This window comes from Manis pentadactyla, chromosome 4, assembly GCF_030020395.1.
Source record: "Manis pentadactyla isolate mManPen7 chromosome 4, mManPen7.hap1, whole genome shotgun sequence".
NCBI classification, from domain to species: Eukaryota; Metazoa; Chordata; class Mammalia; order Pholidota; family Manidae; genus Manis; species Manis pentadactyla.
This window is the reverse complement of record NC_080022.1, coordinates 72,619,824-72,635,589: the sequence shown is the minus strand read 5'-3', so window position 1 is coordinate 72,635,589 and position 15,766 is coordinate 72,619,824. Positions and strand designations below refer to the sequence as shown.

General features: G+C 37.9%; 1 protein-coding gene across 2 annotated transcripts; it reads left to right on the top strand.

Moving 5' to 3' along the window:
• The first annotated feature begins 3,574 nt into the window (after window positions 1-3,574).
• C4H1orf52 (chromosome 4 C1orf52 homolog) lies at window positions 3,575-11,537 on the top strand. 2 transcript variants are annotated; one of them, XM_036890153.2, is made up of 4 exons: window positions 3,575-5,876; window positions 6,357-6,555; window positions 7,834-7,904; window positions 11,035-11,537. In XM_036890153.2, exons 1-4 carry the CDS (start codon window positions 5,601-5,603, stop codon window positions 11,074-11,076), a joined length of 588 nt encoding a protein of 195 aa, XP_036746048.1. In that variant the 5' UTR covers window positions 3,575-5,600; the 3' UTR covers window positions 11,077-11,537. The 2 variants fall into 2 exon arrangements, with proteins under 2 accessions (XP_036746048.1, XP_036746049.1); XM_036890154.2 differs by lacking the exon at window positions 7,834-7,904 and having other exon boundaries at window positions 3,781-5,876.
• The last annotated feature ends 4,229 nt before the right edge of the window (window positions 11,538-15,766 follow it).

Below are 15,766 nucleotides of genomic sequence, written 5' to 3'. Positions count from 1 at the left end.
TAATAGTTTATATTAGGGTTCACTCTTCTATAGGTTTTGACATGCATAATGTCATAGATCCACCAGTATATAATAAAGAATAGTTTTCCTGTCCTAAAAGTCCTTTGTGTTCTACTTACTCATCCGTCCCTCTTTCTTCCAGCTTCCAACCCTGGCGACCACTAATCTTTTTATTGTCTCTATAGTTTTGTCTTTTCCAGAAGGTCAAATAGTTGGAATCAAGGCAGTGTGTAGCCTTTTCAAATTTGTTTCTTTCCCTTGGAATATGCATCTAAGGTTCCTCAGTGTCTTTTCATAGTAAGCTCTTTTTTTCATGAGGTATTTACTCATCTTTGGTCAGCATGTTGCTCTTACTACAAGGTCAAACACTGGAAAACTAGGGATAATGGCAGTTTTTTGGGTTTTTTTGGTTCTGTTTGGGAGCTTTTTGGTTTGTGGTGATACACAGGTTTTTGTTTTAAGTTCACTTTATCAATTTTTTTCTTTTGTGGTTAATGATTTTTGTCTCCTGTTAAAGAAATCTTTGCCTGTCCCAGTATCATGGTGATATTCTGTTTTCTGGAAATTTAGTTTTAATTTCATAATTAGCTCTATAATTCATTACATGTTTGTGTAAGGTACAAAGTATAAGTCAAGTCTTGTACCTACTATGTCTTTTTACCTGAGCTGTGTAAAATGGAGCAGGAAGTTTCAGGCTCTGGCCCTTATCTTGTATCACTGGGTAAAGTATGTATACTGTTGATTTTGGAAAAAAAAGGAAACCAAGAAGCAAATCAATCAGTGGATGTCAAATGTAGTCTTATGAGGACTTCCTGAAAGAAGAGCTGAAACAAACCCAGGATAAAGTAACCCACTCTACATCACACAGCTTTCTAGGATTAAAAGCCAGCGCTGTTAGACTCTGAAGATTAGTGTTCTTTTCACATCTCCATGCTTTCTTACTAGCATTTCCTAAATGTCAAAAACGTAAGAGTGTAGATTATGTATTTTTTTCACTAATTCAATATTTATGAGTACCTGTTATTCTAGATGCTAGAAATACAGTGATAAAACAGACAAAAGTCTGTGTTCTCTTAGAACTCATATTCTACCTGGGGAAGATAGAAAATACACATGGAAACCTAGATAATTCTAGTTGCCATAGCTAGAAAATAAGGCATGTGTGAGCTAAAAGGTAACTTTGCAAAGAGTATTGATAGGAAGTCCTCTCAAAACAGGTGTCATTTGAGCTGAGACCTAAATCATAAGAAGAAAGGAGTCAGATATGTGAAGATATGGGGGAAAGGTAAAACAGAAGTAACAGTGCAAAAGCCCTGAGGCAGGAATGAGTGGCTCACACAGCCCTGTGTGACTGGAATGTAAGTGTGACAGGTGGCTGCAGGGGACTCGGGAACCTAGACTGAAATGAGTTTTCACAGCATGGATCAGATACAGAAAGGCTTATAAACCTTCACAAGTTTAGATTTTCTTTTACAGTGGGAAACAATTGGAGGGTTTTAAACATGGAAGTGATATGATTTGATTTGTGTTTTAAAAGTTTATTGTGGCGGCTGTGTGGAGAACAGGTTGGAGGGGGACAGAATGGAAGCAAAGAGATAAATAGAAGTTTATTGGCAACATTTGAATTCTTTCTCTTTCCCTTTCTCCAACCTTCCCTTTCATTCTCTTAACTTCTTTTAACAGTTCAATCCACAAGCCATTATGTGGAGCCAGAGCAGTAAGTATCTGTGCCAATGGGCTGGAAGGAACTAGTAGGTTTCCAGATTGGAGTATAAAAAGCTGAACTGGGTGTGGATGGCAGAGTGGGCACGGGGGTGGTAGAGAGAGAGTGTTGGGACCCAAATGGAATGAGCATCAGTACAGATGGGTGGCCTGATGTGGGTCGTCAGAGCCTGAATGCAGTATTAAAGGAATAGATGTGGCTCATCAGGGTGTCAGGGTCCAGAGTAAGGTGTCCACTCACAAGATGTCAAAGCCTGAACCTGGTGAAGGGGGTGTTAAAGTAGCGGTGCCCAGCATTAGAGCCTGAAGTAGTAGGTAGGAACAGAATGAGGTGGGCCTCTGTAGAAGGGCAGTCCAATGCAATATGTCAGATTCTAAGTGAAGAAAGCAGAGCATCCACATGAGAGAAGGGCCAGCAATGATGGAAGTTTGGCTGCATGTTTGGTGATTAATCAAATAAAAGTATTTAGGATAACAAGAGCCCTATTTCTCAATGTTGAAAAATGGAGTTACAAATATGGAAAAACAAAACCAAAAGGAATCTTGTAGTATTGGGTTGAAATTGAAGTTACCAGTGTGAACTCAAGCTCTCCAATATATACAGAAACAAATCCATTCCCTCAGATTCCCTGATAGAACCTGGAATATTAACACTTCATTAGCAATGATCACACCTAGCACCCCGATCTTGGCTTCTAAATACCATTCTTCATTAAAGGAATCAGAAATCCTTGACAGAATGTCTAAGATTTAAGATAAATCTGGAATATCATGTGCCAGAAAACAGGCAAATACTCAAAGAACATGGGGACATATCACAGAAGCCAGTTTGAAGGGGCTCCCACAGGCCAGTTCTGGAACAATGTCAGTATCAAAATAAATAATGGTTACATATATATATATATGTATATATATGTATGTATATATCATATATAATAGATGTATCTATATATAAGAATAAATATGATTATAATTCATTGGGTAAAATAGGAAACCATGATTCTGCTAATACAAAAAAGTTGACAATTTGATGTAGAGTATTATATTGACATAGTCTCAAAGTATCTCTCTATAAAACACATATTACAAATGAGGAAAAGGTAACTTTATATAACACCTTAAAAAATCAAAGTCATCAATACCAAAGCAAATTGAAATCACATGCCTCCTGACAGTACAATGAGAAGAACACATCATCACTTCCATATTCCTGCTAAAGATTTAGAACATGGATCTAATCATTAGAAACCATCAGACAAACTCAAACTGAGGCATCTTCTATAAAGTAATTGGACTATAATCTTCTAAATATCAAGGTCATGAAAGTTAAAGACTGAGAAACCACCCAGGTTAAAGGAGACTAGGAGCATGACCACTGAAGGCAATGAATGAATCTGAACCAATTTAAAGATTATTAAATGTTAAGAATACTTAGCAGGCAAGAGAGAAGATGGGTAATAGAGGCAGAATTGGTAAAAAGTGCTTGTATTTGGAACCTGATTTTAAACTTGAAATGACAAGATTTTCTGCCTTTTGTGCTAAGCAGCTGGATTTATGATGCTGAAGTGCAAAAACAAATTAGACTGGGAAGTGTGGAGTATTGAGGGTAAGGAATGAAGAGTTTAATTTGGACATATTTTTCAGTTCTTATTGCTGTATAACACACCACCCTAAAATTTAGTGGCTTAAAATAACCATTTATTTACTCATGATTCTGCAAATTAGACAGGACTTAGCTTCAGAGTTCTTCTGATAGGCTAGTGTCATTCCTGGAAACTTCTAAAGGCTCAGCTGGGGCTTATATGACTTAACTTGGGTGTCTTGATGCCTTCCCTAGGGTGAATGCATCTGGAGTTGGCATCTCAGGGCTCCCAAGAAAGCAGAAGTGGAAACATTCTATTTATCAAAGCAAGTCACAAGGCTAGCCCTAATTCAGAGGAAGAGAAAACAGATTCCACCTCTTGATGGAAGGGGTGGCATGCATGCACAGGCATGGCAGGAATTATTGGCAGCCATCTTCATAGGCAGTATACCACTGTTATGTTAAGTTTGAGGTGCCCAATAGACAATGGAGTTGGAAATTGGATACAGGAGTTGGGTGTTCAAGGAAAACTTATGTGATAGTGGTATAAATGTGGGAGTTAACATAAAATGGTATTTAAAGCCATGGAACTTGATGAATTCACCTTGGAATGAATGGTTGACAGAAAAGAGGAAGTCCAGGACTGAGCCTGAGGTGCTTTCATCTAGAGGTGAGGCAGAGAAGATGACAAAGGAAATTGAAAAGGACCCTGTGAAATAAAAAGAGAACTAAAGTACATGTTCCAGTGAAAGCAAGAGAAAAAAGTGATTGAAGAAAGAGGCCTATCTTGTTAAAAGGTCAAGTAAGAAGTGGCCCCTGGACTTGTAGGCCCCTGGTCACATGTACGCTGTGGGTGGCTTCCATAACAGTGAGTCAAATTACTCAAACTAGGTGCCTCAATTCCGGAGGCACTCAATAGTGGGCTGATTTTAAAAGCCATGGGATTAATGTGGTTATCTTGTGAGAGTGCCAGTTTTATGACATGACTGAGCCCCAGTTAAAACTCTGGACTCCCAGGCTCTGGTGAGCCTCCCTTGTCAGCAATACTCTATACCTATTGTCACATATCTTTGCTACAAGCAATTTGTACTGTCTACAATTCCACGGAGAGGACATCTGGAAACTCAAGTGTGGAATTCTCTGGAACCTCTGTCCCGTGCACCTCTTTCCTTGACTGATTTTTAATCTGCATCCTTTTACTATAACAAACCATAACCATGAGTAAAACAGCATTCAGGGGATTCTGTGCATTCTTCTAGCAAAAACTTTGAATTGCTGTCAGAAGTGAGGATGGCTTGGGGCACTCCTGAACTTCACACTTCGAAGGCATTTTTCTCTGTTAACTTATATACTTGGATGGAAAATTCTGATAATTTTTTTGAGGAGCCAAGACATCTGTTTTCCTTGAAGACTAGACATATGGTTATGTCATTTACTAAGAGAGGGAACACAAAAGCAGAAACAGGTTAAATGGAAAGACAAATTACTGGTCAAATAAGTGGGTGTTTAAAGCCCCAGCAGTGTGTCCACATGGAAAGTTTAGTAGGAGCCAGGTAGAGGTCTGGTCCAGAGCTTGGGGCAAGTTAAAAGTTGGAGATCCAGATTTGGAAGTCACAAGCATACGGTAATTCATGCCATGAAAAGAGATGGACTGACTTTATAATACCCTCTCTAGTAGGCATTGCTGAAAGATGGTATCATATATGGGACACACCGATGTTTTAAGGGCCATACAGAGCAAAGGAGGCATGGAAGAAGGCTGACGGAAGCCAGAGAGTGGAGGACACCTGAGTGGGGAGATCCAATCCAAGAGAAGTTTCATCCGAGAGATAATTTGGAGTGAGCTGGAATTAGGTCAGGCGGGAGAGGATTCAGTTTGTGACTTGATGAGTGCACTGAGGGAAGCATACTGAGTAATTTTTATTTTGAAGAGGTGTTGCAATGGGATCAGAAGCAGTGGTCTCTCTGGGCAAGGGATAAAGTGAAGTGGCATTGAAAAGACAAAATTCCTAGCTCTTCTGTGACTTAAACAATTCTTATTGAATGCTGAGTTTGGACCGCCGCTCAGGACACACTCTCAGGACTCCTCAGAAATGAACAAAAGTCTCTGCGTGGGTAAGTGCAGAGCCCCGTCTCCAGCCTCAGTCCTTCTGGCGAGGAGCAGGGACGCGGGGCAGCCGCCAGGGGGCGCAGGCGCGAGCCTATCCGCAAGTCGTGGGTAGGAGCCAAGCCCCGGGCCGGCCCTCGCACGGCTTCCGGCTTCCGGTGGAGCCCTCGGTTGTAGAGCGCAGCCGTCATGGCAGCCGAGGAGAAGGACCCGCTGAGCTATTTCGCGGCTTACGGCAGCAGCAGCTCAGGCTCCTCGGGCGAGGAGGACAACAGCGAGCCGGAGGAGACGAGTCGCAGAGCCCCGGGTCCTGCGAAATCGGCGGGCGGCCTCGGGAAAAAGGCGGAGAAACGGCTGCCAGGCCCAGACGAGCTGTTCCGGAGCGTGACTCGCCCGGCCTTTCTGTACAATCCGCTCAACAAGCAGATAGACTGGGAGAGGCACGTCGTCAAGGCGCCTGAGGAGGTGAGGTTCCCGACCTCATCCCCCCGGTCCCGGCCCAGCCCGCCCCCTTCCTCCTGCCCACCCGGGGCGCTCCCCCATCCCGGGGAGCCCGACCCGCGCGGCGAGGACTAACGGTGGTAACTCCCGCCCCCGCCCGCTGCAGCTACTCCCCGAGGCCCCTTCCTTTTGATGCCGAAGTGCCTGCGGTGCTGCCTCCAGGACAGCGTCTGCTGCAGCCTCCTGAAGGGGTCAGCCTTGGCGTAGTATCTCTGGGACTGGATTCTTCTTTGGTAACTAAAAGTTATTAGCTTTATTCGTATAGGGAACCCTTTGGCTTTTCACTTAACAGTATTGTGATTCTAATGAAAAAATGTGCCTTTAAACCTTAAAAAAAAAAAAAGTCCACCTAACAATGAGCGAACGGCAGGGAGGTGCGTGTGCCCACACCGATTGTAGGAACCTCGGTTCGTCACGGTGCTTCCTACTGTGTTTGCTTAACAGCCTCCAAAGGAATTCAAAATATGGAAGTCCAACTGTGTGCCACCTCCGGAGACCTACACCACTGACAAGAAACCTCCTCCTCCGGAGCTGGACATGGCGATAAAATGGTCTAATATGTATGAGGACAATGGTGATGACGCCCCACAGAATGCTAAGAAAGCTCGGCTTCTCCCAGAAGGCGAGGAGACGGTGGAGTCAGGTAAGGACAGTCAGACTCCCGTGGAATATCTATGGTCCTTGTGACGAGTTTGAAAAGAATGAGGTACTTAGTGAAATCAAATCTAGCGAGTTAGCAAACTGATTATGATGTACGACTATGATTTTTGCTGTATTTTTTAGAAAGATCATATGTGTATTTGGCTTCTAAGTAAAATCTCTGGTATCTAGCTCAACCATTAGTATTTGCTGTGTTAGAGAAAAATCATAAATGATTCAGGCTTTAAAGTGAAATTTCTACCTTAGCCAGCAGTATATATGGTGCATTATTATTGGAGCAGCACGACATTACTTCATGGATTCTTTCTTGTGATTGCGGCTGGGAAGCTGAAGGCTCCATTTTATACTAAAGCAGTTTGTGCTTTAGAGCCACAATTAGCATGACGAAGTGGATTTAATATAGTAATAGGACAATGATGACCTAGTTGTCTTACCTTAGTTGATATCATAATTTCATCTCTTACTTAGCCTGTAATCACAGCAATCTCTGCCTTATCACTCCCCAATTCATCCTTCACATTGCAGCTAGTCTCTTTCTAGTAACACTGCAGATACCACTTTCTAAAAGTCATATCTGATTATGTAGGTCACCTGCTTAAAACACCAACAGCCTAGAGTCAAAGCCTTCTATGATAGGCTGTGTCTTTCTCTCCATCCTCATTTTATGTGGAACCCTTTTCTAGCACTTTGAAGATCTTAAAATTCAAAACTGAATAATAGACTATGCTGTTTTATGATTCCATGCCTTTCAATATATGTTGCACTTTAAGCTAGAATGTTCTTCCTTCCCTCTTTAGCTGGTAAGCACATTCATCCTTCAAAATCCAACTCAAAGAAGAAAACAATCTCAGATATCACCTTCCTCTAATAATTTGTTCCTCTGTACCTTGTATGTGCTAATGCTATTGATTGCACTTGTCACCTGTTATGTGATTATTTGTTCATAAGTCTATGTCCTTTATGAAAATGAGCTCCTTAAATGTAGGGTCTAGTTCTTTTTAAAAATGTTTGTATCACACTTTTTAGTACATTATAGGTATTCAATGGATAATTGTTGAATTGGACTAAATTTTTTGGACTCATTTTTATGAAGCGGTGTGCCATTTTTGTTAAACAGATTTTTGATCTTATAATACACAGCTACTTAGCTCTTTTTACAATCATGCAGAGAATTGTATTTAAGAGAAAGGGTAACTCGTAGGATTTTTTACTCCAGTTTTGATTGTAACTGGCTTTTTCCATTTCTTGACTGATTTCCCAGTGTGGATTAGAAGTCACTTTAATAAAGGCACATCTTCGGTAAATGTCATCGTTTTGGAGATGCCAAATGAAGTGGGTATTTAAAATACTTCATACTGTATAATATTTTATATAATTAATAAAAGCACTTTTATGTAAATAATGTTTAATCCTTACAACACCTTGTGAAACCAGGTAGGGAAATGTGAAAATGAGAGCCTATATGAATTACCCAAGGTCACAAAACCTAGAAACTGCCAAGCTCAAAAATGGGTACTTTTACACAAGCTTTCTAATTTCTTCTTAGCAACTCAATGCAGTAGTAGTACATGATTCATTATCATTATTTTATAGACAAGAAAACAATCTCAGATTAAAGAATTTGCCCAAAAAAATTTCAGCTGGAAAGAGGCAGAATCAGAATTCAAATTCAGGTCTTTAAATAGAAACAATGCCCTATTAAACTGGGATTTTGTCTCTTGATGTTTTCCATGCTAGAGTACTTGAGAAATAGCTGTCTTTTTAAGAAGCATGGCAATAGGACCACTGGTGTTAATATTCAAACTTGGGTGCCATAACCTTGTTCCTATATACAAAAGGCAAGGATTATATATATACTAGGTAGGATAAGCAAGTGGAAAGAATTATCTTTTTTCCAGCTTGCCTATTGAGTTCAGATAGAAGGATTCCACATATTTGACAAATAATACTGTTGTTCCCTTAGATAATTTCTTTTTGATTATATGATGACATTCTATCAGCAAATGAATGTAGACATTATAAAAACAAACAAAAGGATATGCTCTTGTCAGTTTAAAGCTGGGTCATAAGGTTAAAAGATAATCCCGAAATCTTCAATTTTGACTTTAATGTTAGTTATTGAATGTAACTATCTTCTTTTTGTAATAAATACCTTCCTTTTTAAAAGTGATTTTTGCTGTTTCAGACTCCCATAACATGTTCACAGTTACTGTAAAATTGATTTCCCTGACATCATTTTTTACCTCTATTTTTTTTAATTCATAAAATATCTTGAATTAAAAACTCTTAAATTACCTTTTTTTTTGATTATCAGATTACTTTGTTTTTAATTTCCTCCCCATTTCCTGCCCCATTGGCCTTTTTTGCCAGTTAACTTCTTGCAAATATTTTAAAGGAGGGAATTTGGGAAAGAGTCAAAACATTGAGGCTTGCTACTTAATCACCATTTTTTATTAATAGTTGCAAAATGTAGATCAGTAAAGCTTAGGTATTAAGCTCTATTTTATATATATTATACATAAATATGTGTATATAGCTTTATCAACATGTAATTATAAAAACCTAGCTAACTAGTACTTTTTTTTTTCTTTAAGAATTTACAAAGTTAGTATTAATAATTTAAACTTACTTATCTTGGGTGACATGAATTCCGTAATATAAAATTTGTTTCCCTACTAGTCCATCTGTAGTATATGGCAGAGTAGAAATTGAGTAACTTTGATGAATATTTTGGGTTTTTTTTTTTCCTCTGCTCTCGTTTTTAAGGCAATGTCCTGTTATGTCACTAGATGGCATTAGCTCTTCTGTTGAAATTACTCATACAAATTCTCTTCCAACCTCAGTAGTTTTTGTTACAGTAAGTTTACTTGTGATAAGTGGCAGATTAAAAGCAAAAGTGTCTCAGGATCTTAATATATATTAACAATGGATTTTATAGTAAAGTTAGAGATTTCAATCTTTATACTACTGAAGACTCTCAAAAGTCAAGCATTTATATTTTATTGAAAAAACAAAAGGCCTTAGCTTGTTTGAACTGTGTGCCATATCAGTTTGTAGAGTCAGTATTTTTGTGATGCATGATAAGTCACTGGTTAAAACTTCAGTTTGTAAATTCCTGGGATGATTTATTGATCTGAAATGTATCTTATCTTACTGCCTACATAAATCCATGGTGCTCTATAAAATACGTGAATGACATCGCCATGCTGTATTTGAAGATGAATCGCCTGCTGTTGACATTAACTATTGTCCACTTCAACAAAGGAGATATTCTGAATATGGTAGAGTTCACAGAAGGGAATTAAAGGCTTGAGCTTGTAAATATATTTCCTCTGTAAAGAGTTTAATCATCTGATATCAACAGCTTCCCAGATTTTTTTAATATGAAGGCCTCTTTGAACATCAAAATATTTTATAGAGCATCACATGGTATTTGTTGAACTTTGAATATCTGTTGAGGAAAATAAAGTCAAAAATATGATGAATTCAGCAATGTGCTTGAAATAAATCTGTACTTTATAAATCATAACATCTTTTACATGTTATTTCTTCTGTCTATATGGAATTCTTAAAAAAGCCACACATTTGTCCACTTTTAGAGGTGAGAATTAGCAGCTGGTCTCTGCTATCCTGTGTTGTATTGAAATGTATAGTGGGGTTTTTTTAAATTGAATGAAGGGGCCTACTTTTTCAGATTTGACAGCATTTTTATTAATTGGGAATTTTCTTTGGCTACAGACAACTAATAGCCTTTTGGAAAAGTGTAGAGGATATAGTTGTAACGTAAAGTTCTTCTCTACCTTCCCTCCCCAAAATTCTTCATAAAACAAAGGGGGAAGATAGCTATTTTTCTGTTGCCATTGCAGTAGTCTGACTTTCCTAGGAATGGAGGTTGGCAGGGATTAGAACTAACTACATGGGACAAAATTGAAAATACAGTTTCAGTGAAACATCTACTTGGGAATCCTTATTTAACTTCAAAATACAAAGATGGGGAGGAGTACGGAAGAGGGTTGTTTTACAGAGAGAGAAAGCAGATTAGAAGGTAAAGAACAGCTTATAGCCACTTAAATAACGTCATGGTTAAATTGATACCTTTTTTTTTGGTAAAAAGAAAATGTATTCCACTCTTACTATGTACAGATTTTATACTTAAATGTACACAGTGTGTATACTGTAGAATATTTGGAAATAGCTTTTTCAGAACAAATCTGACTTTAAGCTACCTTAATATAGCACTAAACGATCACTGTGGATTTTGTATAATACTACAGTTTAAAAAAAAACTCCTTATTTTTACTTGGACTTTAAAATCAGAGTTCTAAAAGTTAATTTTTGGTTTTTTATTTGGAAACTGTAAGAAACATTAGTTGAAAGTGATACTTTTGTATAAAGTCAATGAAAATTTAACGCTTAACTTATTTTTAAATACTGATTGAAACTCTTCCTTTCCTGTTTAAAGATGATGAAAAAGATGAACATTCTTCTAAAAAGCGCAAAGTAGAACCAGGAGAACCAACAAAGAAGAAAAAGTAGAAAACAACAAATGACAAGAGTTTCTGGACTATAAAACTTGAAATAGTTTTTCTCTGGCAGATTAATTGATAGTGTAAATTATTGTGAAATAACATCTCCATGAATGTCCATGTTAATTAACTAATAAGTATTGCTGCAGGAACTTTCCACAGTAGAAATTCATTTTTTATTTAAAATGTGTGTGTATTTAAACTCAAATGATGACTTGTGATTGTGAAATTGACACTTGGAAGCATTCTTGCTCTCACAGAATTGGTGACTTGCTTTGAGAGTTTTGTCACATGTTGACATGCCAACGTTCTATGAACCTTTTATAAAGGAATATATTTTTAAAGTAAATATATTGTACTGTGAACTTGTAGGGTGCTTTTCAACAGTGTTTGTACAGTGTAAATAGATCATGGAAATAAAATTACTTATTGAATATTATTATCACTCCATAACATTAACATTTTAAAGATTTGTCTCTGACAAGTGTCCTCTTTGCCATGTTGTTTTATAGTAGATATTACCACTTAGGGAGTGCCTCCTGTGTTCAGGTCCCTTCTGCATCTTTGATCCTCAAACAGCCTGGTAAAGCACAAGTTAGTCTCATTTTATAATAAAGAGTGGTTAAGTTATCCAAGATTACACAGCTAGTGAGCAGTGAATGGGATTCAACTTAGGACACTTGAATTCCAAAATCATCACACTAAACAACCTATCCAATCAAAATTTAGTAATCTTTTGGAGCTGAATTTTCCGTCTCTTCCAGGTATCCTGCTGTGGTGATTTGTAGAGATCTCTTTTACTGTATAGCTACACTTACATGCTTTATATTGTGATTGTTCATTAATTTCCCTGTTAATATTTTGCTGAAGATAAGGATCCTCTTAAAGATTTGGCAGATGTAGAAAATAAAAATACAGGATACTCAGTAAAAGTTGAATTTTAGATAAACAACAATATTTTAGTATATTCAATATTAGGACATATTTATACTAAACTTCTGTTTATCTGAAATTCAAATTTGATTGAGCATCTTGTATTTTATCTGGGAATTCTCCTTTGTGTTTACCTAGCTCCTATTTTAATGCTTTGCATATAGTAGTAAATAAGAAAACAACAAAGGGTATTCAGGAAGTTAGTAATCTTTGATTTCTGTGCCCAAAATGCAGTGATTTGTAACTTTTTAAACAATAAAGGAGAGGTTATACACTACATTAATCAGTCTATGATTCTTATACCTTTAAGAGACAAGACTTAGTTATACTACACATTTAGTGTATAAGAAAAATTAAAGGCAGTTGAATTTAAACTCAGTCTGAGTTTTAAAAAATTCCCAGTCCAATTGTTTGCTCCCAGACTGGAAGCTAACATATAAAAAGCTATAAATTGTTTTAGTTGGGAACATGGATCTAGTAGATTAAAATTTGTAAAAGTCATTAAAAGGATTGTGCCAGCCACAGTGCTTTATGGAGTGAGGGAGGAACATAACAGCATGATGGCTTCCAGTGTATCTTAAACTTCCAAAAACTAATTTTATAGCTGCCTGTTCTCTAGGTTTACAAATATATTAATCCCACATTTGAAGTAATTGATAAGAAAATGTTGAAGGTTGAAGTCCAAAGACGAGTAATTTGGAAGACTCAATGATATCCAATTATAGGTAGTGGTACCACCTGGTAAAGCATGGCCCCAGTGACACAAAACCAAACAAATGGAATTACAAAAAAGTTGGGATTCCCAAATCTGGAGAAATCTACAGTCTAGGTGCATGTACTGGTGGGGCCCTTATCTCAGAAATTAATGAAATATTACAAGATTACAAAATTGGCATGAAAGCAAACCTCATTTATAAAAAAAGCCCAACAAACCAATGTCTGAAAATCTTAACCCCATTTTACCACCCATTGGTTCAACTTCCAACTTAGATCAGTTAGTTTATGATAGAGAACAAAAAAGCTCAGTAGATCAGTCCTGAAGTGGTGCTTTGAGCCTCCTTTCTAGAAGGTAACAATGTGTAGGGGGGTGGATGTTTTGACATTGCAGACAGGACAGGTGGTGGCTCTACCTGTGAGATTATTAAGCAACTGCGGGGAGATAGGCACCTATGCTAGTATAGGCCAAGCTAGTTTTAGCTTAGAAGGAGGAAGAGGGTTTTAGGAAAGAAGGACGCTAAATATTATGAAGCAGTCTGACGGCCATTTGTATCTCATTGGGTTTCTTTTTTAAATGTGGCCAAAAACCAGGGGAAAGAAATTTTCCTATGGTTTGCTTAACCTTCCATAGAAATATCCCTTGTGGGAAAATGGCCTTTCATGTCAGTACATCCGTCATCTTATTAAAGAAAGGACTATTTTCCCCTTCAGAGATGCCCTGAGAACATGTTTGTGAAACAAGTGTCCATGTAGGTACAGAGGTAAAGAGCAGTTTGGTTCAGCTAGTGAAACCCAGTGGAGAAGATTATTATTAGAATTCATATGGATAAGGAAAAAATCCTATGTCCAGATTGCTTCCTTTTTGGAGAATCAAGTAACTTGGTACTTCTGATTGGTTCCTCATCTTTAAGGACATTAAGCCACATTAGGTATGAATGATTTTCTTTTGTGTAAGGGCAAAATTTGAGGAGAAGCATTTGTGGGCCATATTTTAAAATTCAAAATGTAAATAGTGTTATAGACTAATACAGAAAACATTCTAACTGGAATCAACATTTCTGAGAAAATCGACACACTTTTTTTTTAGCCATTAAAATACTAATATTACCTGGACAGACTTGCGAACTTGTACCTTTGTAATCTCAACCCTTAATGCTGTGTAGTACTTTTGAGTTCACAAAGTACTATTTTATTTTCCAAAAGCCTAATGAGGTACGTCTTACATTGCCAAATTCAAGAATGGAAAACAGGCCCAGTGAGACAAAACAATATGCCCACAAAAGCCTTGTGAATTAGCTTCAGAGATCAGGCTAAAATCTGCAATACCATTCCATGCAAGATTTATAGAGAACCTATTAGTGCAAAGCATTGTGTCAGGGACAACCCATCTTTATTTTAGCAAAACCACATTAGAATGGGGAGAATAGGTATGTAGGGTACAAATTGAGTCAGACATGTTGCAGTAGCCCTGTAGTGAAATGTGCCTGAGTGAACTAAGGCACTGGAGAAAAGAGATGAGAAACTGCTAGTGCTTAGTTGAATATGATGGCAGAGAGTGACCTTTTCTTTTATTGCAAATTATATGTATGTAATTAAAACATAAATGGGCTAATGCAGGTTTGGACATGACCTACATATAAAATACATTGCCACACAATTTAGATACAAAACACTACTCAAGATATTGGGAAAATGTAATTATTTTTACAGGAACCTGATGAACTCAGCAACTTTGAGAAGTCAAAACTTTAACACAAACCCACAAATGGACTTTAAAATGTATCATTGGCAGTATTTTGAATTTTAGAGTTTTATGTCCACACTGAACTGCTTCCCTATTTCATCCTCATTATCACTGAGTACATAATTCCAGACATTCTGTCACAAAAAGGTATTAATTTCCAGCAAATGTTTTGGATTTTTCATTAAATTCTAAAGCTTCCTCTCTTCCCCCTCCACAGAAGAATTGTATTTGCATTTTAATGAAGAAAAAAGAAGGACTTGTATGTACCATCTATAGAGGAGGGATTTTTTTTTTTTTTTGCCTGTTTTGTTTATTGACTAGAACAATGCCTGGCACGTAATAAGCTGTCAGTATAACTGTTAAATGTTGATGGTAAGCTAAATTTTTCATCCCTAGCTTAGGTGATCCTCCAGAGGTTTGTGTTTTCAGTTATAAAAGCCAATAAATCTTGACAAACCAGTTTTAAGTTTTCTGTCATTTTCTGTCAAAGTTCTAATTGATATGAAACTCTCTTTACTCCTATGGTTTCTTCTTTCATTCCTTTGCTCTCCTGGTTCTCTCTTCTTCTCTTCTCTCTGGCTCTTTCTCTTCCAGCGACCCTGTAATGCTAGTGGAGCCCAAGTTGCTCCCTTCTCATTTATACTGGTTCTTGACCATCTCAGCCAAATTCATGGCTATCACAGTCAGTAATGCTCTGATGATTCCCTCTGTTCTATGGCTTGCCAGAATGCTCTTGTAAAACCCCAAATTTGTGTATCCTGTAGAGCATCTCTACTTGTGTCTCAAAGGCTCCTCACTGTATGTCCAAAACCAAATATAAGTGTGTCAAAACCCAGCCACTTCCTAGTTTTCCTTTCTGGTCCATGCCATCACCATTGACCCAGAAACCTGCTCTCTGCCTCACTTCCCACCACATAGGTTTGGCCAATTAATCCTGAGGGTTCTCTCCCAGTCCTCACACACCTCTTAACCCAGCTCCCATAAATCAGATAATGCTATTTAGTGTCATAGTTCTGTGACAACACTTGTACCATTGCTCGGTGGGCCAATAGGTTTCAGCCCCAGGCAAGTTCACTATGAAGTCAATGAGACCAAAGAAATGACAATGGAATGTTCTTGGGGGTGAAAGGATTATACCCAACTTTATTCCCACAGTGGCAGGTCAGTCACTAGAATCCTGTCCACTCAGAGCAAGTCTGCGTGCAGCAAGCCAGTCTCTGCCTCTGGGCCTTTCTACCCCCATGACCATCTCAGTCTGTCCTCAGTGCTGCCAC